At 51.5% G+C, this 26,569-nt stretch overlaps 1 protein-coding gene across 1 annotated transcript in view; it reads right to left on the bottom strand.

The window, feature by feature from the left end:
• Positions 1-26,569, bottom strand: part of plxna1a (plexin A1a) — a gene marked incomplete at its 5' end in the record, with an annotated part of 177,351 nt that overhangs the window by 54,622 nt on the left and 96,160 nt on the right. Inside the window, 3 exons of the mRNA XM_035382246.1 lie at positions 3,570-3,770; positions 16,003-16,117; positions 26,291-26,390. Coding sequence (XP_035238137.1) covers positions 3,570-3,770; positions 16,003-16,117; positions 26,291-26,390 — 416 coding nt within the window. The remainder of the gene's footprint in view (positions 1-3,569; positions 3,771-16,002; positions 16,118-26,290; positions 26,391-26,569) is intronic.

Below are 26,569 nucleotides of genomic sequence, written 5' to 3'. Positions count from 1 at the left end.
GGAAAGGAGAGGAAAAAAAGAACGAGGGAACGGCAGCCACCCCTGACAGCAGTGAGCGAGGATCCAGACGCTTCCTCTTTTTTCCTTTTTGGACCGTGCGGGGGGGGAGACGGTGGCGGCAGCGGCCGCAGATCCATCTGCGATGTCACCGCTCGTCTCGCCCCGCTCCGCTCCTCCAGCAGGCGCACGCGCGCGCGCAGCGCCTCCGTTCCTCAGGAGATGGCCGGGCGGCGCGCTAACGCGCTAACGTGCTAACGTGATTACAACAGCCTGGCCCCGCGCCACGGTTCACACCAAACAGCTCTGGATTAACAACCTCCTGTTTACACAGCCAATTAACAAGAAAACCCCAGCCCTCCCACACACACACACACACACACACACACTAGGGATGCACTGATTGATAGTTTGAGAGGAAAAGAAAGAGAGAGAGAGAAAAAAAAAGTATTGTTTACTTGTAATCCAAGAGTTGGTTTTCATTTGCCTGTCAGATACAGAATAATTGCACTTTGTTTTCCATATTCAGTGTTTCCTCTGTAATTGTACAGACCCGGTGGGCTGCCAAGTCAACAACATTCTTTTTTTAAAATGCCGAAAAACAACACCAAATATGTACTCGTTTGGAAATCTATAACAATTTGGCTACGCGGGGCACCATCCAACCGTGTCAACATGGGGCCCAGCGTGCCGCGTCTGTTTAGGGGTGTTACAGTGCGTACCACCAGACCCGAAACTAATTCCAGGGGAAACACTGATAATCACTTCATAAATAGGAATGCGCTTTCAGTTGGAAGAACACATTTTAAGTCGGATGAATGTGGGGAAATGTCCGAAAATAAATGTTTAACTTTGTTGCATTACTTTAAAACTAAAATCGTGTTTACTAGAATGGAAAGATTCTAAATGGTTGTTCATAAAAACAAATTTACGGAAGCAGAATCTCCACACAAACGATATTGGTACTGGCCAATATTTTCCCTAAATAATCAGAATCGGTATCAGTCAGAAATCTTCATATCGGTGCATCCCTAACAAACATACTCACACATGTACATACACACAACCATGTGTGGGCGCGCGCGCACACACACACACAAACATGCCCATGTCCACACACATAGACACACACACGCACACACTCACACACATGCCCATGTCCATGTCCACACACACGCATACACTCACACAAACAAGCGTATACACACACACACATCCCAATGTTGTGGAATGGGCTCCCCACTGGAGTCAGGACTGCAGAGTCACTACCCGTCTCCCACCAAACGCTGAAAACACACCAGCGACTAACGCGGCCCCGATAACGCTGAACGCCACGCGTTAATTACGGTTTTCCTGGCCGCACCTTACGCCACAACCAACGCTTTCCACCTGAATCACTGCGTCCTCGATCACCCTCCTGCACCCACTAGTGCACTATAATTATGTTGTACTGCACATTCATGTGCAAACTCCCGTTCCTCCCCTTCGCGCCCTGTCCAATCGCGGCCTTTCGAAGGAGACGGCAGCCGAGCAGACGCCGTGACTTCCCACGAGGCCGTTCGGCTGGGCTGCAGCCTGCGTTCCCTGGCAGGCCCGTCCGCGCCCGGGCACACGCTCTCCGTCTTGCCTCCGATTCTCCCGGCCAGCTCTCCTCCGTTATTTTTTTTCCTCCCTCCCCCGACGGACCGCGGTTCCGAAAATCCTGGCAGACCGACTAAAAACCGTTTAAACAAAACAAATTACTCGCGTGTTTGAAACACGTAATTAGCGCGAAACGACTTCCAGCCGTCGGGTCTGTGACGGGCGTGGCCCGCGCGTCTGAGCGCCGCGCTTTCGCGCCGCCGCCGCGGAAAAGCGGCCGCGTAAATATTGCTCGTGCAATTTTCAGAAAATTGTTACTTTCGCTTCGCAAACTGCCAGCGGGGTTCCTTCGCCACAGACCACATAATGACAACCGATGCGCCAGACTGAACATTTATGATATTTGTGTATTGCTGTCATTGGTGGGGTTCTGGCACGTGCGCCTTGCCCAGACGTTTTAAAGATCGTCCGCAGCTGGCGGGATAAGAACTGCGGCTTTACCCCCGCCTCAGACTCAAACTCCCAGCCTCCCGGGTTTCGTGTGGAGGAGACTAAGTCGGTGACAGAAAGAGGCGTTGCATTCTGGGGAAAATCGCACGCGCCTGAGACCGAGAAGCCAGGATGTCAGATGGGAGAGGGGTAGCAGCGTAGTGTCATTTATTTCAGTGTGGCCACTGTATCCAAAGGCTCTTAACCTGGACTGCTTCAGTAAAATATCCATCTATTACAACATTAAATAGATGGACTGTATGTGAAATGAGTTATTCTGCTTCACATGACTGTGTCTATAAGAAGCTGTTATATAATTGTATTATAAGCCGTTATTCTGGATAAGAGCATATGCTAACTGCTCAATGCTAACTGAGTTACAGTGGGAGGAGCCTCCGCGGGGAGGGGCCTGGAGGGGGGCGGGGTTGTGGGCGGGGTTGTGGGCGGGGCGTGGGCGGGGCAGACTCACTGTGCTGCGCTGGCACTGGATGCTGCTGCTGTTGAAGCGCAGGGCGGTGACGCTCAGCACCCGGCCCTGGGCGGGGTGTGGGCGTGGGCAGGGTGTGGGTGTGGTGTGGGCGGGGTTGTGGGCGTGGTTGCGGGCGGGGCAGACTCACGGAGGTGCGCTGGCACTGGATGCTGCTGCTGTTGAAGCGCAGGGCGGTGACGCTCAGCACCCGGCCCTGGGTGTGGTGTGGGTGTGGGAGGGGGCGTGGGCAGGGTGAGGGCGGGGTTGTGGGCGGGGCGTGGGCGGGGCGTGGGCGGGGCAGACTCACGGAGGTGCGCTGGCACTGGATGCTGCTGCTGTTGAAGCGCAGGGCGGTGACGCTCAGCACCCGGCCCTGGGTGTGGTGTGGGCGGGGTTGTGGGTAGGGTGGGGGCGGGGTTGTGGGCGGGGCGTGGGCGGGGCGTGGGCGGGGCAGACTCACGGAGGTGCGCTGGCACTGGATGCTGCTGCTGTTGAAGCGCAGGGCGGTGACGCTCAGCACCCGGCCCTGGGTGTGGTGTGGGTGTGGGAGGGGGCGTGGGCGGGGTGAGGGCGGGGTTGTGGGCGGGGCGTGGGCGGGGCAGACTCACGGAGGTGCGCTGGCACTGGATGCTGCTGCTGTTGAAGCGCAGGGCGGTGACGCTCAGCACCCGGCCCTGGGTGTGGTGTGGGCGGGGTTGTGGGTAGGGTGGGGGCGGGGTTGTGGGCGGGGCGTGGGCGGGGCAGACTCACGGAGGTGCGCTGGCACTGGATGCTGCTGCTGTTGAAGCGCAGGGCGGTGACGCTCAGCACCCGGCCCTGGGTGTGGTGTGGGTGTGGGAGGGGGTGTGGTGTGGTGTGGGCGGGGCGTGGGCGGGGCAGACTCACGGAGGTGCGCTGGCACTGGATGCTGCTGCTGTTGAAGCGCAGGGCGGTGACGCTCAGCACCCGGCCCTGAGTGTGGTGTGGGTGTGGGAGGGGGCGTGGGCGGGGTGGGGGCGGGGTTGTGGGCGGGGCGTGGGCGGGGCTGACTCACGGAGGTGCGCTGGCACTGGATGCTGGAGCTGTTGAAGCGCAGGGCGGTGACGCTCTGCACCCGGCCCTGGAAGCGGAAGATGCACTCGTAGTTGCGCTGGCCCGACTGCGGCTGCGGAAGGTTCCGGGCCAGCAGGGTGATGGGCTTCATCACGCCCACCGGGATGTAGATCTGCGTGGAGGGCAGGATCTGGGGACACTCCTGGGAGAGAGAGAGAGGCGGGGGGGGGGGGGGAGGGAGGGAGGGAGAGGGGGGGAGGGAGGGAGGGAGGGAGAGAGAGAGAGAGAGACAGAGGGGGGGGAGAGAGAGAGAGAGAGAGAGAGAGAGAGAGAGAGAGAGATTATATCTGTCAACAGGAAATTGAAGGCTTTAGTCTCACATCTGATTGAGGACAGTTTGCATAGTCTCAGTGGGGAGGATTAGCCGATACATTTATCCCATCAACTGCGCGAGAGAGGTTCAGCACACACCGGATACTCTAGAGTCAACGGCCTGTGTGTGTGTGTGTGCGTGTGTGTGTCTGTGTGTCTGTGTGTGTGTGTGTGTGTGTGTGCGTGCGTGTGTGCGTGCGTGCGTGCGCGTGCGTGCGTGAGTATGTGTGCGTGTGTGTGCCATTTGAGCGAGAAAGAGAATGTGAAAAAGTCAGAGATGCTTGCTGGCGTAACTACATGACAGAATCCATAAAATACTCACTTGTTATTTATTTAGTTACATTTTTTTAAAAACATTTTTTTTGCACAGTTATATTTTGGGTTCACAAATAGGACAAAGCATAAAAAAAGTGTTTGGGGGGGGTCCCTGCTGGGTTTCCATGGCAACGAGCGAAGTCCAGACTGGGTGGGCGCTGAAGCGATGACGCGGGAGGCTCGTTCCCGAGTCTCTGCCTTTTGTTTCATTCTGTGCCTCGCTGGCGGCGCCCGCATTCGCCATCGCCGCGTTCGCCATCGCCGTCACCAAAGCCAATTTGGGAGTTCGGGGTCGGCCAAGGAGAGCAGAGTTTCAGCGGGGGGAGGAAACCGGGTCCGGGTCGGCCACGGCGTCGGCGTGGTAACCGCACAGCAGGGGGGAACAGAGTAAACGCACGGCGCGTGTTGGCGCCGTGGCGACCGTCCTCGCTATGCCTGGTGCCCGCGGGGCACTGCCAGTCGGGGGAAACGTGGTGGTGGAGCTGGACAGGTTCACAGCCTTCCTCATCCTCGTCTCATACTGACGCAGCGCTTCCTTAGCATAGTCTGAGCATGTGCGAGCATGCTCAGTCTGAGTGTGCGAGTGTGCTTTTTTTCTTCTAAAACTTTCTGGAATGTAAATGTACTATAACGTCACAGACCTGGACCACTGCGTGTACTCGTACCACGCTGCACCACAAAAAACTCCATTCATCGCAAATTAGACGAGGAAAAGCTTTTTTTTTCTTTAACCGAGTTTGAATTTGCATTTGAAGATGAAACCGCACATGAATATTTACGCTTCTACAAAAACACAGGCCAAAACATTCATTCATTCTTCTTTTTTTGTTTGTTTTTTAAAGAGGGGGAATATGAGTGAGACTGGGCTCGTTTACCCGCTATTAGCTGAGCGAGGCCCGCGGTCTGTTTGCCTAGCGCTTCGTTCCGTTTGTTTTTCCTTAAACCGCCATTAAATTAAGCGCCGCTAATGAGCCTGCATCGCAGTTTGAGCGGGGAGGCAAGATTTGAATTTTTTTTGATATAATGGGGAAGGGGGAGTCGGGGGGGTTTGGGGGGGGGGGGTCCAATATCCACCCCGCCGCGATCAATATGCATGAGGCGGGGAGTAAAGTCGCGGGACGAACCGCGGCGTTCGCGCATTCTCGGCACGCGGCAGTGTGGCGGGGGGGCCGGGGGGGGAGGGGGAAATAATTTTTAAAACTCCAAACAACATGGTTAATTAAGCGCCTAAAGCTTCCTGACAGCGAGGGGAAGCTGGAGAAGGGTATTAATAGAAGGGCGCTAATGATGTAAGAGACGAGCTCGAGCTATCTACACGGCCCCTTCGCCGAGGAATCAGGAGAGCGCCAGAGCGGCGAGGGGCGCGGGGAAGGGGAGCGGGGAGCGGGTTTGGGCGCTCCGCTCGGGCTGCTTCGGGCAGGCGGGCGAGCGTGTCGATCCGCGCCGGTGCGCACGCCTGCCCCGCCCGCCTCCATCTGTCTCCTGTCGGCGCGGCCTTCTCCCCCACGCGGGCGGCCAGGAGGGGGCGGCGGCGAGTCCAGGCCCTGAGGACGCAGCCCGAAGCGGAGCTGGCGTTGTGGCGGGCGAAGAGTTCCGGCGTGCGTTTCTCCCCTGAATACGGGGGGGGGGGGGGGGGGGGGGGTCGTTTCTGAGGAAGGGGACGCAGGCGGACCCCCTCGCCCCCACGCACAGCGCCTTCCAGAATGAAGCCCCCCCCCCAAGCTTTCCGGAAGGTTCCGCCCCAGCTCAGGGCTCAAGGTTACTGGAGAAACGCCGGCTCGGCCTATCTTTGACGCCTGAGAGCAGGCGTGCGACGTTCTGAAAGGAGGATGACATGAGTACTGGGTATGAAGACGGCGGGGGGCGGGGGTGGGGGTGGGGGGGCGGGTAAAAGAAGAATTTCATGAATTTCATTTCACTTTTGGCAGGTGTCAGAACGCTGCAAGGAGAGGAATAACCAGAATAGATTTTTACCAGGGGATTCCATTCAAGTCTCTGCCTCCGTTTTATTCTTTCAGAAAAGAGGAAAGTCACGAGCCGACAGTCTGGTTACCCCCAGGTTAGTCCCGGGTTAGTCCCGGGTTTGCCAAAAGTCAGCCAGACCTGCCATTTCTGTGGATCTGCTCCCTGTAGTCCAGACAGTTTTGACAATTAAAATGACAAAAAATAAATAAATAAATAAACTACAGCGAGCACAGAGGGCGAACAGAGTACCCCCCCCCCCACCCCACCCCCCCCCGTGCTGGTTTCTGTTTGTTTGTCCCGTCCCCATCCCCCGCCCACACCTGCACCGAAAGACAAAACAATAATAAAACCGAGCGAAGCGTGCGGTCGCACTACATTACCCAGACACCCGTTAAACCGCAGCGCTCCGCCTTTCACACGCGGCTGGGCTGTCTGTCTGTCTGTCTGTCTGTCTCTGCACACACCCCGCCATGACGGGGACCTGGGCGGGGTCACACGGGCGGAGACGAGCGGGGTGACGGACCGCCGACGGATCTTCCGATTCCCGCCTTCTCCGCGGACCGCGGCTTAGCGTCGCGCTAGCTCTGACGGAACGCTAGCTCCCTCGTCCCACCCGCTGCCGCCGCTCGTCTCCCGGGCCCGTGTCGGGCCGACGGCGACTTGCCGATAAGCGTCTCCGAAAAAAAAGAGGCTCCGCAGAACGCCTCCGAGAACACGAGTCGGGGGGTCGTTAGCGGTACCAGCGAGATTGAGCGAGAGACAGAGCGCGACGGATGCGGCGCGACGGATAGCCGAAAGAAAGCCCCGTTATAAACAGCGCCTCTCTCTCTCTCTCTCTCTCTCTCTCTCTCTCTCTCTCTCTCTGTGTCTCTCTCTCTCTCTCTCTCTCTCTCTCTCTCTCTCTCTCTCTCTCTCTGTGTCTCTGTGTCTCTCTCTCTCTCTCTCTCTCTCTCTGTGTCTCTCTCTCTCTCTCTCTCTCTCTCTCTCTCTCTCTCTCTCTCTCTCTCTCTGTGTCTCTCTCTCTCTCTCTCTCTCTCTCTGTGTCTCTCTCTCTCTCTCTCTCTCTCTCTCTCTCTCTCTCTCTCTCTCTCTCTCTCTCTCTCTCTCTCTCTCTCTCTCTCTCTCCGGCCGCGCGGCTGCTAGCGACGCTTTTAGCGCTTCGCACAAATCACGGCGAGCGCGTAGCCGCCGAGCCGCCCGGACACATCCTGGCGTGGGAGGAGAGAAAACACGATTGGGGGGGTGGGGGGTTGGAGGGGGGGTTGGAGGGGGTGGTTGAGCGCTGGCGGAGGGAACACTTGAATGATTAATGAGCGAGGGTTTTTAAAGGAGGCGGAGATGAATTCCGTTAGACGGCGCGGGCTCCGGGTTCAAAGCTAACGTTTGCTCTCGATATCGCGGGCGGGAGGAAGGCTGTCGGAGGCAGACCGTTAAACAGGCAGATCTCTCCCGCTTTCTCCGGGGAGCCTCGCTCTCTCTCTCTCTCTCTCTCTCCGTCACCATCTCCATCTCCATCTCTTTATCTCTCTCGCCAACTCCATCTCTCTCTCCATCTCCATCTATCTCGCTCTCCATTCCTCTCTCCATTCCCACTGGTCTATTTCTCTCCAACTCCAGGTCTGTCCACTTTATATGTATCCATCTCCCTCCCTCCACCTGCTTCTCTCCATTGCCATTTCTCCATCTCTCTCCAACCCCATGTCTCTCTCACTCACTCTCCTTATCCATCTCGTTCTCTCAATCTCCATTTCTCTGTGAAAAGCATGAAAGCATGTGCATACCAGAGTGAGTGAGTGCATACATGTGTGTGTACAAGTGTGTGGGTATGAATGAGTGTGTGTGTGTGTGTGTGTGCACACAAGTGCGAGTGATTGCGTGAGTGTTTGTGTGCGTGTGTTCATGTGTGTTCGTGTATGTGTAAAAGTGTGTGTTGTGTGTGTGTGGGTGCATGAGTGAGTGTGTATGCATGTGTTTGTGTGTATATTTGTATGTACACGAGTGTGAGTGTGTGTGTATATTTGTATGTACATGAGTGAGAGTGTGTGTATATTTGTATGTACATGAGTGAGAGTGTGTGTGTATATTTGTATGTACATGAGTGAGAGTGTGTGTGTATATTTGTATGTACACGAGTGTGTGTGTGTGTGTGTGTGTCTGTCGGTGCATGAGTGAGTGTGTGTGGGTGCATGAGTGAGTGTGTGTGTGTTTGTGTGTATATTTGTATGTACATGAGTGAGTGTGTGTGTGTTTGTGTGTATATTTGTATGTACACGAGTGTGAGTGTGTGTATATTTGTATGTACACGAGTGTGAGTGTGGTTCACAGGCTGCAGGACTCATAAATAATGCATGCCATTTACACTGCACCGTATCCAAAACGCCACACACACAACACCAGAGAGCCGGCTAAGCTAACACCCCATCCAACAGGATGCGCCACTTCCAAATCGCTGCAGCTAACAGAACACCAGCGCAGCCCAATCCAGCAGCCTGGCCCCCGCCATGCGCTCGGCGCGCTGAACACGACGAGGCGTTCCCGTGGAGAGCCCAACGCGTTCCACGTGAGGCTCTCAGCCACTCAAACAGAGAAAAACACATAAAAGCCTTTCAGGGACTGCCCGCCTTTTCATGTTATTTTCGGCAAAACGACAAAGGAAGCCGGCCGCCGCGTCCCCGGCCGAGCCGCAGGGACGAACAACTCGATAAGGACCAGACACCTTCAGACCCCTGCTGAAGGCCACGTGAAAGGCCAGCTCCCCCTCCGCCCAAAACTGTGGCAGACAACAACAAAAAAAAGAACCAAGAAAGGAACACAGGAACCGCGCCAGATACTCACCGCTGATTGGCCCATTTGAGCCCACTTTCTTATATCCGCGCCTTGTTTTGTCACATACTACACTTGGCAGACAACCACCAAGGACACTTTCTTTTTTTTTTTTTTGAAGGGGGCTCAGAACCAGCTTAAAGGCTAAAGAACCAGCATAACCAGAAGGTCGCAGGTTCAATTCCCAGGTGGGTTACGGATGCATTTTCAATGCAAGCTATGTGCCCTGTACTGGATGAGAGCAAATAAATGGATAGTAATTAACATGTGCAAAATGGTTTCAATGCAGTTTTAGAAGGAAACTCGGAAAAGCAATAGGTTGTATAACCAAAAGAATTCCATCACCTTTTATAATACGTACAAGTCGTAAACGTCTAATTAAGCGTTAATAACGGCATTACACGGCATCAAATCGCGTGATCACCATAAAATAGGGCATTTTAGATGTTAACACACGCATGAATTAATGAACATGAGGAGGGGGAGCCAGAGAATTACACCAGGTCGCCACGTGCGCCGATGGTGCACTGAGTCTACACCCGTCTCAGAAGCGCGCTTGGCAACCTTCTGTTAAATTTACAATGCGGACGGCCCCTCTTGGACCGAAACGGGCTTCAGCCTCCTCCCCGTCCTGTGCTAAGATGACAGAGGGCAGAGCGGTAGGTGCTGAATATTGAATTATAAAAGGGGTGCGAGGGATTTGCAACGCTGTCACGTCCCAGTCCAACCGAGGAGTGTTTAACGAGGGAGACGAGAGGCTAGAACAACGCTCCCGTCCTCGCTAATGGATTTTATAATTAATGGATTAGAGCAGAGGCACGGAGTGCGCTGTCCTCCTCCCACCCCCAGGGGGCACCGAGACGCAGGTGCTGGACCCCCAGCTCCGAGAGCGGAGCGTATCGAGAGAGAGGGCCGGGGGGGGGCGGTCGAGGTCACGGGGAGCAGACAGTGGCGAGCTCGCTCGCATGATGGTGACTGCGTCAGCGACACTCAGCTCTGTTTTCATCCGACACCCCGTCCGGCCAGCGACCGGCGGCAAGTCCCCTGAGAAAGAGGGCGGGGCCAGAGATAAGTGGGAGGAGTCCTGGCGGTAGCTGTGGGTCTCTCCCGACCCAGGGACTGACACGAGGGAGGGCCAATGACGGCAGAGAAAAGGCTAAACTGCTGGGGCAAGCTGTGACTAAGGCTGCTAGAATTGATGATCGCATCATTTCCTGGCTCTCAGAATGTGGGCGTGGCCGAGCCCTGTGATCTCATAAAGCACTGAATCCCACAGGCCCCTTTCTACCTGAATTTTGGTGCTCGACAACCAAAGTTATTAACTGGAGTCACTCATATTCTGCGTCCTCACATGCGAAGACTGCGAATGCCAGACACGTGATCCCTTTATGGAAGACTTTCTGCAATGTATGCCTTACATTTCTGAGAATAAAAATAATTGTTCACAAAAAAAGAAAAAGAATTCCGAGAACGCTTACAATGTCAACAAAAATGGACGTGGTCATTCAAATATTTGTTGGTATCTGCCAAGAGAAGCAGGACAAGATGAATGATTCCACGTCTGAAACGGGCAGCGAACACACAGCAGTGTCGAATAAAGCTTCTTTAAACAGTACTCAACATCGCTTCTTTTAACAATACGCAACAGCGCGCTCTCTGTTGGAAGTTCTTCTTCTGGTTTCAGGGAGTGAAAGAAAGCCTGGGAGCATTACGCAGCTAACCATTGCATATCTGCTACCAGCTGTCCACTCCCATTCCCCTCCATACTTGCACAACCAAGCTCGTTTGCATCGAAACTAGAGTCAACTTCGGTGGTCACTCCCTGTTTCGAGCAGGACTCATCACTACTGGTTGTCGCTATTGTTCATAACCGTACTAAGTGTGAACTTCACCGTATTAAGCGCATTTTGTCATTTTGTAGAGGCTAACCCACTTGTTGCAATAGTGTGATACAGTAATAGTTGTCAGGCTCACAATTCACTCCCATTCGTTTACGAGACATTGCCAAAATTAATAGTTTTAAAGCACAAGCTAACTACGGAGGATAAAAGATCAATACAATGTCCTGAAAATGCATGGGAGTGAATTGAGAGCTTGACAAACGAGAGAAAAGACGATGTTGACAACGGCCAACAGGAGCTTCTGATGTTGCCAGTATTCACACTACTGCAAAAGTGTGGTAGCCTCCAAAAAATGACTTATGTTATGAAAGGGTGAAATATGCCTTTAAGCAGCCATAGCGAGGAGTGAGCAGGGTCACCTCTGGCTGTAAGGCCCAATTATGTGGCCAAAAAAATACGGTTTTCACTTTCAATTATAAACCTACATTTAAGCTTTTGGTTTCCCTGCCAACAAACTTGGTGTTACTGCACTAATGGCCGACAGGTCAGAGCATGACCCCCAGAGGTCAAAGGTAATCAGCATGGCAGTTAAGAGTTTCACGTGTAGTTCTTTACTCCTGTCTGTCCTATTCTCCAGTGAAGGTGTGCAAGCTCGTTTGAAAAACAAAAAAGAAAAAAATATCAATTTGCACACAGTAGCTGCTCAGTGACCTGGTAACGACCCCAAAAGCACCTTTCGCTTCATGTTGACACTGAAGCGAAACCCGTAGCCGGCTCCTTCTCCCCCCTACAAACAGACCGCAGAATGCTGCAATTGGTTTCTTTGTGCAAAGCTATTCCTTTTTCGATAAAGCCAAAAGCTACTCAAACCACAAGGATTCCTCTGAAGTGGGTTTTGGAGTCCAGGATGTGGTTGGGCTACATTTTCCCGAAGAGTGCCTCCCTTCATCTCTCTCATGCTCTCTCTGGTGCTCTCTTTCTCTCTCTCTCTCACTCTCTCTCGGTCTATTTCTCACTTTCTCTGCCTCTCTCTCTCTTCAGTGAAAACCAGAGTGGGCGGCCGCTGTCATTTTTGATCCATCGTCTAATTAGCCAAAATAAGATCAATTTAATCGGGAAATCTGGGGTTTTATTATCTTTTAAACAAAAAGGCGCTTCAATGGTTATAAATCAGGCAATGAAAATGCTAATGAGAGCCATCGCTTCTGTCCTCTTTTCCCCCCTCGTCTGCTTGTCCTGCAGAGCGGGCAGGGAGAGGGAGAGGGAGAGGGAGAGAGGGACGGAGAGAGGGACGGGGAGGCAGAGGAGGAGGGGTGGACAGGTCACAGCAGGACAGGCGAGCCCAGGGAGCGGAGGCGAGGCGCGGGCGCTAGCCCGATGGCGGCGCGTGCCAGCCGGGCGTCGGCAGCGGCCGCGTGGGGCGGGGCGGAGATAAGCGTGCGCTTATCTGAGGCTCATCGGCCGTTCCCCGCGCTCGCCGCTGGGCCTGCGGGCGGCTCAGGCCCCACCCTCTCCGGACTCGAGCCCACACTGCGACACACCCCGGAGGCCCAGACGCACCCCACCCCCCACCCCCCACCGCTCCCCCGACCCGCGTGTCAACACACACCTCTTCACTTCAACTGCCGGTTTCACCAGCGGGTTTTAACACCTCAGGCTAAAATCAGCACAAACACTGTGTCTGTTTGCTCTGATATATTCCCCATTACCTGCCCATTACAATGTAGCCTATCTGTAGCCACCTGACCAACAAATGGAGGATGGGACCCCCCCTTTATATCCAGGTTCTTCCTGAGATTTCTTCCCACTTCTTTATTTTTTTATACCTCATTTTGTTGCTGGGGGGCCCTCGGGCCTGGTCTTTCACATCTTTTCCTACCTATTTAGTTTTTTCTGCTTTGTCTTTTGTGACAGTGCCTGTGTAAAATTGCTCACAGAGATAAAACTGAATTGAAAAGAACAGAGGAGTGTGTCAGGTCCCTGCCCCTGTGCATAATGTGACATGCCCGCTACGCGCTAATTCAGCGGGTGACTGACACACTGCTTCTGATTTCGCGTCGCCTACCAGATTACAGTTGTCGCCGGGCAGAGGGCAGACCGTCGGCATATAAATGTGACAGATCCAGTGGCAAATTTGACCGATGCTCCAGCCATTTCGGCTCGAGGAAACTCGACAAATATCTTTCCGGTTCGCACAGAAGCCGACAGTGTTTCTGGTTTTCTTTCTCCGACACCTGAATGCAAGTGTCTTATTATGTAGTGACAGACATCGGTGCTGTGTTGCCGATGCAAGAATATGTGTTGTCACAGTTATGCAAACGAGGGGAAATGTGAACAGAGACCTTGAGCGGGTTCTAAAAATGACAAAAAGGTGTTTGCGTGCCTCTGTGAGCTTTGAGATGGCTGGTTGGGCAGCACAGACATGACTAATCGATGAACTCGCTCTGTGCAATCCCTTTTTCATTAAGACGCAAGATCTATACTTACTCCTACCAAATTTATACACAGGGAAATAATTAAATTTCCTTACGATGTAAAGTGTGTCATTTCTAAACAGGAGAGCAGGAGGTCTGAAAAAAAGCATGTCTGTTCTGAGACTGTTGCCTCAATCGAACTTCTGATTGGCTGCCCACTAAACAGATGCGACACTGATTGGTTAAAAGGCAAATAGTGTGATGGTGAGGTAAAGATGGTCTCGAAAACCAATGCCAATCCCACCTGTAGTGGGGCAGTGTAAAAACTTTGTTGCTTTCAGGATTAAAAAAAGACAAACAGGCTCATGAATAAAAATGGCTGTTGTCTTTTGCTCTTTATGCAAACATACTTTAAAAAATATAAATTCTCTGAAAGATGAAGGGTGAAAATGAGTGATGTCAACCTGCTGCCTTCACTGGTGATGCGCTGATATTCCCTTGGAAATCTTTAAATTCCCATTTCGCCACAGGTGTACAAGTTAATTAGAGTGACGCTGTTAATGGGAGCCTCTATTTTCAGCAAGGCCATTAGCGGGCTCCTAATTCATGGAAGATTTAACAAAACAAATGAATTGAATCAGTCTTACAAACTCGATTAAAAATGAGTCAGCCCCATTGTTGGCTAATAGGAAAGGAGAGGCCGGTGAATTCTGCTCGTTGTACTAGTGAAGTGGTGAGACGTTCGGACCGGGGAAACGGAACATCGGACGGCAACCCTTGCGTCCGTGGCCTGAGAGGCACGGTCACCGCGACCGGGCCAGAACCAGGCCTCAAGCTTGGCCCGGGACCCGGGGGACTGCAGAGAGTCTGCAGACAAACAATCAGGAACTCAGGGCGGGGAAACGAGGCGTGAGGGACTCTTTATACAAGCAAGGACTTGGGCTGAAACACGCCGAGAAAAACCAACCACCTGCTACGTCGCTAAACAGAAACGAGCACAGCGGCAAAAAACAAAATCGCTCAACTTAACAGAAAGGGAAAGAAAAAAAGGTCCAAAATTGTCAGAACAAGCTCTCAACAACCGCACCGTCTCAGACACCAGAGAGAGAGAGAGAGAGAGAGAGAGACTCTCAGCAAACTGCATTGGGATCTTTGTTTACCCTCCTCTTTGATAAATCACACTCACTCATCTGTGGCCTTGGAGTAAGTGGACATCGAGTGGGACAGGCGGGTCCCCATGGAGACGCCTCACACGCTGTTAGCCACCCACTCCGAAGCACAACCCCCCCCCAACCCCCCCCAAACCCCCCCCAAAGTGACAAAGCCAGCGTGTGCCAGATGTCTTTATTGACGAGCAGGCCTGCAGAGGACGGGCACACAGAGCGCGCTCCGACGCGCGGCGGGGAAAGCTCCGCCCGCGTGATCCGCCCTTTGGTGCGCGGCTCGAGGGCGTGGGGCGTGTCTGGGGGTCCGGGACGACGGACGGGAGATAAAGCGGCCCTCCCCCCCCTAATTGGATTGAGGTGCCCCGCCGCTCAATTCACAGCACAAACGCACACGTGATGCAGGCCGGTGAAAAAGCCACTAGCTTATGAGAGAAGCCCAAATTCACCCGACGCCCCCGGTCAGGTAAGCGCATGTAAACGACCCCTTGCGTTGCTTTCCTTCTACGTCTGCCATCGTATCTGCCTGTTTGAGACGGCCAGATGTCATATGGATAGGGAAAATTCGCTTCAGATTTTACTTCACAATCAAATTTAAAGTGTATAGGGGATGGGAAGGGGGGTGAGAGAGAGGATGAGGGGGTGGAGGAGGGGTAGGTAGGTGTCTTATAAACCGTTGACCCTGGTGCGGTACGTCACCTGCGCTAGGAGTTCTGGTGTATGTTGGGTTGTACAGGCAGGGGAAGACGAGAGATGTGGCTGATATCGGCTTTTATGCTAATGCAGCGTTTGCAAACGAGAGGAAGGAGAGGCGACCTGTACAGTCATTCACCCTTCCCCGTCTGACAGTGAGGAGCTCCCAACACCCACAATGCACCTGCCGGGGGCGGAAGCTCCGCTACAAACTTCAGACTTCGTTACAAGCCGTGTGTGTGTGTGTGTGTGTGTGTTTGTCAGTGAGTGTGTGTGTGTGTGTGGGTGTGTGAGTGTGTGTCAGTGAGTGTGTGTGTGTGTGTGTGTGTGAGAGTGAGTGTGTGGGTGTGTTTGTTAGTGAGTGTGAGTGTGTGTGTGTGTGTGTGAGTGAGTGTGTGGGTGTGTTTGTCAGTGAGTGTCAGTGAGTGTGTGTGTGTGTGTGTGTGTGCGTGTGTGTGTGTGGGCGTGTGTGTGTGTATGTCAGTGAGTGTGTGTGTGTGTGTGTGTGTGTGAGAGTGTGTGTGTGTGTGTGTATGTGTGTGTGTGTGTGTGTGTGTGAGTGAGTGAGTGTGTGTGTGTGTGAGTGTGTGTCAGTGAGTGTGTGTGTGTGTGTGTGTGTGCGTGTGTATGACAGTGAGTGTGTGTGTGTGCGCATAAGTGTAAGAGAAAGAGAGACAGAAAGAGTTTTTACATGCATAACCGTGTAAACTACACAAATACTGGCATCAAATATTTGCCTGTCAATTGATGTGTGTTCGCCAGAGCGTTCGATTGCACGTACGCGCGCGGATGTGCGTGTCGGAACGCGAGAGCGGTTGAGGCTAGGAGCGTGGGGGGCGGAGCCTCACCTCTGACGTGTTGACCCGGCCCTCCAGGAAGGAGCAGTCGTTGGCGTTGTGCGTGCACATGTGGCGGTACTTGCACCAGTGGCAGGGGAACGAGCCGTTCACACAGGAGAGACAGCTGCAAGAAGAGAGGAGGACAGCGTTACACACACACACACACACACAAACATGCGTGCGCGAGCACACGTACATATGTACTCCAGGGTGTTCCACGAGCGTATGCTATGTCCAGCTGGGTTATAGCCAGCAGCAGACTAGGGTTGGGCGGGGAGGGGCGGGTTCAATACAAATGTAAACATTATAAATGAACTAAATTCTAGTCAGGAGTATTTAGAAATGAATAATGAAACAAAAACTGCCAATATATAGTCAAATCAGTCAAGCAAACTTTTTTTGTCATCCGAATACAGCATGAAATATATGAACATAAACTGCTAAGTAAAAAAACTGCGCTAACTCCGGGAGAGAAGAATCTACTTCGCACCGTATCAGAATGTCTGGGCCCCCCACACACAGTATCAGGAGTGCGTACACATGGCTAATGTTCCCTGACATCAGCGGCAATAGCTTCGCTGAGAAATTACTGTCGAGACCCGTCTCCATTTTGTTTCCCATTATCCTGTTGTAGCGTACACCGAATAAGTCCGCCAGAAATAAGCACAAAACAATTAGACCTGTCAGACTTCATGAATGCGCCTCTGCGCTCCACCGCGGCCCAGAGTGACTGACGTGACGAGCGTACGAAGCAAGCGAGCGGACGCGAGCGCCGGCTAACGTTTCGTTTGGCGAGGCGGAGCAGACGGACGGACGCGCTCTGAAACGACGCCGCGCGTCGGCGGGCGATCGGCGATGACGAAGCAGCTCGCGATGACGAAGCACGAGAAGCCCCGGCGGTCGCGCTAGCCCCCAGAACGCTGCGTCACTGAAACACGGGAACTCTCAGAAACTCTTAACTCGCACCAACTTGCGTTCTTATAAAACTATCTTTGTCATAACATGCCAACTCACGATGACACAATGAACGCATGTTGTGACGCCTGTAACAAAAGCGGAATTAAATAGCAGGGTTGGCAGAACGAATTTAGATACAAATAATGTTTAGGCATTCGGATCAAAACAAATTTTTGTCACACAGGCCAATATGCTTCACAAAAATAACAATAATTCGGTCTGTAGAAGCAGCTGTCATTCATAATTTTATTTTGACAGATTTAATGAGAATTGGACCTGAGAAACAGTACAGGTGCAAGTATTTATTAAATACAAATATCTAACAAACCTTTTAAAGTCATGGCTCAATACAGTTCTGTGCAATAATAAGAGCAATTTAATTGCAATAAAAAGAGAAAGCTAGCTAGCGCATTACTGTACATCTACTTTTAAACCTTTCATTGAAAGCAGCCCTATTCACTTTGGCCCACTTATGGGAAATATCAGTGCTACTCAACTCCAGGTCCTGCAGGCCAGTGTCTGCAATTGCCATTAATCTGATGTAGTAAACTCACTAGCTAGAAGAAGCGGAACAAAGAAAAATCTTGCAGCATACCGGTACTCTGCTGTGGCCAGTGACAAGCCCTGGGCAATCTGAGTCAGGACAAGCAGCTCACCAAAAATAGCATCAAAAGAATATCCGGCTGGAAGTGTTATAATGTTCGGTTATCCAGCCGATAGCCAGCGCTTACGGAACACACTGATACACACATGCACACACGCATGCGCGCACATGCACACGCACACACACACACACACACATACATACACACACACAGACACACGCACACACACACAGTTCCACAGACACACACATGCACACACACAAACACACACACACAGTTCCACAGACACACACATGCACACGCACACAGACTCCACATACACTCACTCACACACACACACACACCTTTATTATATTCATTACTTTGCAGGCATAGTCATCAGTATTATAATTCCATCGCTCGCATTGCATGTTCATTGGTTAAAAGGTTCTAGTACGTTGATAATATCTTTCAATAAAGCACACTGAATTGAACTGAAGAGAACGATCAAATGCAGGTGGATTAATTCCCAGGGGTTGGGGTGGGGAGGGTGGTGAGTGATAGGGAGTGAGGAGGGGGGGGGGTGTACGTGGGGTGGGGCGTGGGGAGAACAGAAACCCTCCAGATCCCTGTAGCTGGATTATCTCCACTGCGCTCTGTCGCTCTGTCGCTCTCGAACCCGAGAGCTTTCCTGCCGTGGTCTCCCAGCACGTGCAACAGGAGGAGAACATCTGAGTTAATCTCAGCCCCCCCCCGCACTTCCCCCCCACCGCCACCGGCTGCTCCCCCCCACAGCACGCCCAGACTCTCAAAAACAATTTAAATTTTAAATGCGCGCACAAACACAGCTGAGAAGTACTGAGAAACACCCCAAAAAAAACCTACACCCGTTACATTCATTAAACACCGCTGTCTGCGAGACTTCCAATGGAAGCGAACACGAGCCGATCCCGCTGTTTTATCAGCAACAGTATTTTAGCTCTGGCTAAGAACTCAGAACCCTGCCAGATGTGCTGTAGTACAGAGCAGCCCCGTTAAATCAATCAATCATCCTTCATTTACACAGCACATTTCATACACACTAGGGCAACACAAAGTGCTTCGTAATGAATTAAAAGAACTGATAAAGTAAGAACATAAAAAGGTTACAAAGTATTAAAAGAAATACAACGAGAAAAGAAGAACAAAAAAAAAAAGAAGGGCGATGGGGTGGGAGGGGAGCCAAGACTCAGACTGGAGAGGTGGGTACAAACCGGAAAATGAGATGCAAACAAGAAGCCAAGAGCCACCGTTCTAACCGGGGTAGGACTGAAGGACGGAGGTGACCTCTCTCTCCTCTCTCTCTCTCTCTCTCTCTCTCCTCTCTCTCTCTCTCCTCTCTCTCTCCTCTCTCTCTCCTCTCTCTCCTCTCTCTCTCTGCACGCCGCTCGCTCGGGGCCCGAACGAGGACTGGCAAGCGCACTCGTTTGGATCAATTAAGCAGCCGATTTGTTCAATTAATTAATTTAGGGATGATTTGGGAAAACATTTGAGCGCGGCACAGGCCCCCCCCCCCCCCCCCCGCCCCCCGAGGGCCCAGAAGAGGCGGCGTAATTAAGCACGTGACCCAATTAACTGATTAATTAACTTTTATGAGTCTGGAGGAAGCCAGATCCTGGCTGACGCCTGGAATTGCTGGCCCCCGGGGGCCGGCGCAGGTGACGGATCCCAGGCAGGGGGGGAGACGGGCGCGAATTAAGAGGATATTATCTGCTCGCTGGCTCCGGGCGTCTAGCGCCGCGGGGGGAGACCAGCTGCGGAGAGAGACGCGTCTGCGATACAGCGACCGCCGCTTCTCGATTCCGCAGGCGGCTGTGAACGAGCCGCCGCGCCCCCAGGGGTCGAACCGCCAACCGCGTCGCCCCCCCCCAGGGACGGGGGCCCAGCCAATGAGCAAACCTACGCACACGGACAGAGACAAGAGACGGCAGGAATACGGGAGACTATGACTCATCAACAATATCCGATAATCAATCTGGAAAGGGAGGCCATGGGGCGCCGACTGATGACATCATAAGGAGGAGACCGCGCGGCCAAGCGGTCGGTCTTCTGCAGACAGGGGGAAGGTGTCTCAAATGGCAGAAACGCGGGCTTCTCAGGCAGCGGGGCATCGAGGTGCGTCTCGTTCCATAGTTCCCCAAAAAAAACGATGCCTGCTAAGGTGCCTTCATTCGGGCGAATCTGAAGGCAGCACCAGATGTGTCCCTCACCAGGTGGGATATCCCCATAACAGGTGGAGCTACAACGCGCAGCCAATTACTGGCCCATATGAACCAATCAAACGACGTGGCTCTCCACAGAAAAAAAAAAGAGCATTTCGGTTCAAATTACGCGGTGAGTCATACCAGTTTCGCTCGTTTTTGGGGTTCGCGAATCACCGCTCTGCCGCTACGGTCTAAAAAGCGCTGACCACCGGGATGAAAATTGCCCTGCAATCTTCGTAAAGTAGGAACGCGATGAATTCCCCATTTCTGAAAATCAACTGATTGGGTCCAAAAACCCTCCGATTGCCTCCCCAATGCCGGCGGCCCCTCAAGATAAACCGCCAGCCGTCCTCCAGCTCCTGTGCGAGCCCGCCAGTCATCGCCCTGATGACATCACGTGCTCTGGAGGAGAGCGCACGCTCGTCTGCGCCTTCCCAAACTGACAGTGAAGGGTGTGGCAACGAGCGAGTGGCAATGATTGGCTGGTCCAGCATAGGGAAGATTATGGGGGAAGCAACAATAAGACAACAAAAAGAGTATCTGTGCTCTACCCAAAAACAAAGGGAAAAGGAGAGGAGGAGAGGAGCGAACTGCCTGAGACAGCCGTCAGAGATTTAAGAACATAGAGACAAACAGCAAGTGTGTGATGAGCCTTTCAGAGAACTCTCATCCTAACCCAGTACAGCGCAGTGGGAATGAGGGTGGCTCAATCAGTCAGGCCCCCCCCTGCCGAACAGGAACAAGGGTTTTAGGGCTGAGTTAAAGAGACTCGGGCAGACGCTGATCGCCTGAAACGCGTTTCGGAAACATTTCCAGATCGTCCTCTAACGGACCGTAGCGCCCATCCACACACTGGAACAGTGCCTTAACCGATACTAGCCATCAACACACTGGAACAGTGCCTTAACCGATACTAGCCATCAACACACTGGAACAGTGCCTTAACCGATACTAGCCATCCACACACTGGAACAGAGCCTTAACCGATATTAGCCATCCACACACTGGAACAGAGCCTTAACCGATACTAGCCATCAACACACTGGAACAGTGCCTTAACCGATACTAGCCATCAACACACTGGAACAGTGCCTTAACCGATACTAGCCATCCACACACTGGAAAAGTGCCTTAACCTATACTAGCCATCAACACACTGGAACAGTGCCTTAACCGATACTAGCAATCAACACCCTGGAACAGTGCCTTAACCAATACTAGCCATCAACACACTGGAACAGAGCCTTAACCTATACTAGCCATCCACACACTGGAACAGAGCCTTAACCAATACTAGTCATCCACACACTGGAACAGTGCCTTAACCAATATTAGCCATCAACACACTGGAACAGTGCCTTAACCGATACTAGCCATCGACACACTGGAACAGTGCCTTAACCGATACTAGCCATCAACACACTGGAACAGAGCCTTAACCGATACTAGCCATCAACACACTGGAACAGTGCCTTAACCAATACTAGCCATCAACACACTGGAACAGTGCCTTAACCGATACTAGCCATCAACACACTGGAACAGAGCCTTAACCGATACTAGCCATCAACACGCTGGAACAGTGCCTTAACCAATACTAGCCATCAACACACAGGAACAGTGCCTTAACCGATACTAGCCATCAACACACTGGAACAGAGCCTTAACCGATACTAGCCATCAACACACTGGAACAGAGCCTTAACCGATACTAGCCATCAACACACTGGAACAGTGCCTTAACCAATACTAGCCATCAACACACTGGAACAGAGCCTTAACCGATATTAGCCATCAACACACTGGAACAGAGCCTTAACCTATACTAGCCTTCAACACACTGGAACAGTGCCTTAACCGATACTAGCCATCCACACACTGGAACAGTGCCTTAACCGATACTAGCCTTCAACACACTGGAACAGAGCCTAAACCGATACTAGCCATCAACACACTGGAACAGTGCCTTAACCAATACTAGACATCAACACACTGGAACAGTGCCTTAACCGATACTAGCCATCCACACACTGGAACAGTGCCTTAACCGATACTAGCCATCGACACACTGGAACAGTGCCTTAAATACTAGATTATGGGGTTCATCCATGCACTAAAACAGAGCCATAACAGATACCAGGCCATGGGGCCCATCCATGCACTAGAGCAGGATTAGGCACCCAGAGGTCCCACAGGGGTTTCAATGCTGGGGTTTCTGCTTTCTGCGTTGTGATCAGGTTATGAGAGGTTATGGGAGTCTGCAGTAAAACTGGAAAGGTTCCTTCACAAAAAAAAAAAGAAACATTTCTATTTCAGGTGAGATGCGTGGCAGTCTGCAGCTCAGCCGACTCTCCCAGGCACTTTCTCAGCTGTGATCCAGTTCCATATTCTCATGAGATTAAACTGATTCGCAAAACAATTATGGTTTACAAATGCTTGATAAATGGTGTGCAGCAATTTTATGAACAGTTTAATTTATTACATTTTTTTATTGCATATATGCATTCAAGAGTGATAGAACTCTCCCCTGCCTTACTTCAACAGTATAAAAAACATGGATTTTAAGACCAGTGACCCCGAGAACAACAATTTAAATATAGTTACTAAAATAGACTCCACAGTAACTGTTCTTTTGAAAATGCTTTTACTGATGCCAATATCTTATATTGTAAAACTGCTGCAATTCATAAAACACCCAGCAATGAGTCATTAAAAATACTGCTGTTTTTCAGAACCTGTGGAATTTTGCTGAATGAACAATAAAACAAAAATGAAAACATAAAAGACATAGTGTCTCGGCTCCTAATTTGGACACTGTGTCTGGCGTATTTTTTAACAAGCATTGTAAGAGTGTGAGGGTCCAACACCCCTCTCTTTATTGAGGGGTGGGTCAATGGCATGGGGTGCTGAAGAATGGGCGTGTCTATCGGGCGGGTCGAGGGTCACCCGGGCCCCTACCGACCCACTCAGCCCCCCAGTGGGGGGGGGGGGGGGGGGGGGGGGGGCTCTCTCGCCTCCCCGAAAGCAATCCTCACTTATCCCCTTTCACACAGAAACTCACGCCGTGCTCCCCACGTCTCTGCTACCACGGTAACGCGAGCCCTCCCAGCTGTCCCGCTGTCTGGGCACAATGGATGTCATTTCTCTTTTTTCATGCCCTTTCGTTCCTATTCTCTCTCTCACCCCCCCCTCCCTCCCTCCCTCCCTCCTTTCGTTAAAAGCACAATCCCCGCCGCCTGCTTGCTCGATTAAGCCGCACCCCCCCCCCCCCCACCCCCCCGGTTCCTTTTTTTTAATGCTAAGCTCTGATATTGTTGTTATGCATGTAAATAGCCAGCGGACCAATTCCCCGATTCGCTTTGCCAAGTCCCCCGCCCCCCACCCGTCTGCCCCCAGAGAGATAGAGACAGAGAGAGAGAGAGAGAGAGAGAGACACAGAGAGAGAGAGAGAGAGAGAGAGAGACAGACAGAGAGAGAGAGAGACAGAGAGAGAGAGAGCTCTTTATCTCCTCCCGCGGCCGGCGAACAATGCCCTCCCGCCGGGTGCGCGCGCGTCGGGGTCAGAGGTCGGCCGGGCGTCGTCGGCGACGGTCCGGCCCGCTCCGAGCCGCGCGAGGACGAGCCCCGCTCTCCCTCTTCCTCTCCGCGGGGGCCCGACGGCGGCGCGGCGCCCTCCGCCGCCGCTACACTCAAATTCAAATTTGCTTTGCCGGCGTGACGCCGCGCTAACACAGCGCCGCGAGAGCGACCGTTTATGCAAAGAGGAAGTCAACATTGCACGGGGAAAACAACATCCCTCCATCAATTCCCCTTCGCTTTAAAACATGAAAGGCGTTTTATAATATGACACAGTGCCACATGAGCACACTGCTCGCAATAACGATAACGGCAACAACGCATTAAACAACGACTGCAAACTAAACGAAACTGAATTCACAGAAATTGTGATTTGTAACATGATAGCTTTCTGTTCTCTTTGGCTTGCCGTAGGACAGTGCTCCCGAAGCATCGGTGACAAGCAAGCAGAGCAAACAGTGGCTAATTACACAGCGAAACCCACGGCTTTTAAACTCAAAGCAAACATTCCGACCATCGTGAAAGGAACATTAATTACCACAATTACAAGAATTACGTGTCAACGATATCAACAGAACGGCATGGCCTATAATAAGGTAGGCACGCATAGAGTAACTACATTTCCCATGAGCTCCGGCACTGTCTTTCTCTATGTGTTTGATTGGTAGGGTGTAAGACTGTTTTACCATATAGATGGTGACAGCAAACTTCAGAGCAGGTTATTACAGAGCTGTTTCGTGACACTTTTTCTCTCCCTGTACTCTTTCTCTGACCCTACTCTCTCTCTCCCCTTCTCTTTCTCTGACCCTACTCTCTCTCTCCTTCTCTTTCTCTGACCCTACTCTCTCCCTCCTTCTCTTTCTCTCACCCTGCTCTCTCTCTCCTTCTCTTTCTCTGACCCTACTCTCTCTCTGCTTCTCTTTCTCTGACCCTACTCTCTCTCTCTCCTTCTCGCATTCATGTTGAGTTTGCCCTACATTAAATTAATGTTGAGTTTGCCTTGCATTAATGTTGAGTCTGCCTTGCATTAATGTTGAGTTTGTCTTGCATTAATGTTGAGTTTGTCTTGCATTGATGTTGAGTTTGTCTTGCATTAATGTTGAGTCTGCCTTGCATTAATGTTGAGTTTGTCTTGCATTAATGTTGAGTCTGCCTTGCATTAATGTTGAGTTTGTCTTGCATTAATGTTGAGTTTGTCTTGCATTAATGTTGAGTTTGTCTTGCATTAATGTTGAGTTTGTCTTGCATTAATGTTGAGTCTGCCTTGCATTAATGTTGAGTTTGTCTTGCATTAATGTTGAGTTTGTCTTGCATTAATGTTGAGTCTGCCTTGCATTAATGTTGAGTTTGTCTTGCATTAATGTTGAGGTTGTCTTGCATTAATGTTGAGTTTGTCTTGCATTAATGTTGCGTTTGTCTTGCATTGATGTTGCATTTGTCTTGCATTGATGTTGAGTTTGTCTTGCATTAATGTTGAGTTTGTCTTGCATTGATGATGAGTTTGTCTTGCATTGATGTTGCGTTCAAACTCATGCAGATGATCTCGACTCGGTGCTCCTCCTATATGCAGACACAACCGAGTCTGGTTTGTGATTCATCTGCATAATGTCATACTCCAATAAACTATTAAAGTGGGGGGGTTACTAGGGACATATTTAATCGAGCAGTAATCAAAGCTGCAGATGGGTTTCCATTTTATTTGCACCATTATAGAGCTCTCTGATAGGATGGTAGGGCATTTAATTATATGAGCACGGCCACAGCATGCAAATCACCCCTCGTTCCGTGAGAGACCACAGGACTGATCTATGGCGTGTATGAAAAGAGGGGTATGCACCAGGGGGAGTCGTGTGTGCGTGTGTGTGTGTGTGTGTGTGCATGTGTGTGTGCGCGCACGTGGGTAAGTGGAGGATATGGAGTCTCTGGTCTAAGGACAGAAGAATTTCACATTTTATCTCATTTTATCATTTTATGCAGTTGAGTCTCTCACACACACAGACATACATACACACACACATACACACATACACATACACATGGATGCATGCATGACATACGGACCTACTCTCTCTCTCACACACTCACTCCCACACATGTACTCACACAGAAACATGCATGCACGCGCAGACACATGCAGACGACGCAGCCCCAGTCTGCAGATGTGTAAAAGGCCATTTAATCTGGCTTCAGTATCGTTAGAAAGCTGACCTCATCAAGAACATTAATGCCTAGTTTCTAATGGGGGGGGGGGGGTAAAAAAAATCAATCCAAACATATATTTATGAACAAATTTCAGGGGGAAAGCCTGATGCAGTGCTTTCAGACCAATGACACACACTGCACTTCTGTGAAATGTATATCAGGTTTATTAGATTTAATATCAGATTTCTTGCATTTGATGCGATTTTTGAGAAGGGGGGCAGTGAATCATGTAGGGGGGGGGGGGGAGTGTCAGGTGTCTCAGACAGTGAGTCGTTATATCCTCTGGGGGGGGGTCCAGTGATCAGCAATAGGTGAAAATGGTACTACACCATATGGGGCTGGGGGCTCCACTGGCCAATTGGAAGAGGTCAATAAGAGGGGGGGTCATGGCAGGCGGGGGGGGAAACGGGTGTCCATTTACATATGCAATGCCTCCATCACTGGGCTTTTGTTTCCTTGTCACTCGAACCTCCATCTTCTAATAAACATGTCACTCCACCCCTATCCCCAAACAGCTCTGACCCTTGACCTCTACACGCCCGGCTTGGCGGTGGAACCAGTGAGCTCACCATACTGGCCGGCACCGCTTTCCAAAGCTCTGTCTTCCAGCAAGGGGAGCGGGAAAGAAGGGAAGTGGAACAGGAAGAGGAGGAGGAGGAGGAGGACTGAAGAAAGCGAGAACAATGAAGAAGGAGCAAGATGAAAAAGCACATTGTTGTAAAGATCTTAACTTACGACTGGTGGACGCTGCAGTTGAAGAAGATGAAGTCCACGCTGGCAAACTTCTTCCCCGTCTCCTTGGACTTGAGGTACAGCTTGACCACCCGCTGGCCACCTGCGAGGAGTCCCAGGTCATTGCCATTATACTGATCTCAGGTCAGTGCCATTCTACTGATCTTAGATAAGTGTAATTTTACAGACCTCAAATCAGTGCCATTCTACTGATCTTAGATCAGTGCAATTCTAATGATCTCAGGTTATTGCTCTTTCAGATCGCTTTTTTCAGAAATATTT

The sequence above is a fragment of the Anguilla anguilla genome, chromosome 11, assembly GCF_013347855.1.
Source record: "Anguilla anguilla isolate fAngAng1 chromosome 11, fAngAng1.pri, whole genome shotgun sequence".
NCBI classification, from domain to species: domain Eukaryota; kingdom Metazoa; phylum Chordata; class Actinopteri; order Anguilliformes; family Anguillidae; genus Anguilla; species Anguilla anguilla.
The sequence above is the reverse complement of the archived record's forward strand: the minus strand, read 5'-3'. Positions and strand labels throughout refer to the sequence as shown.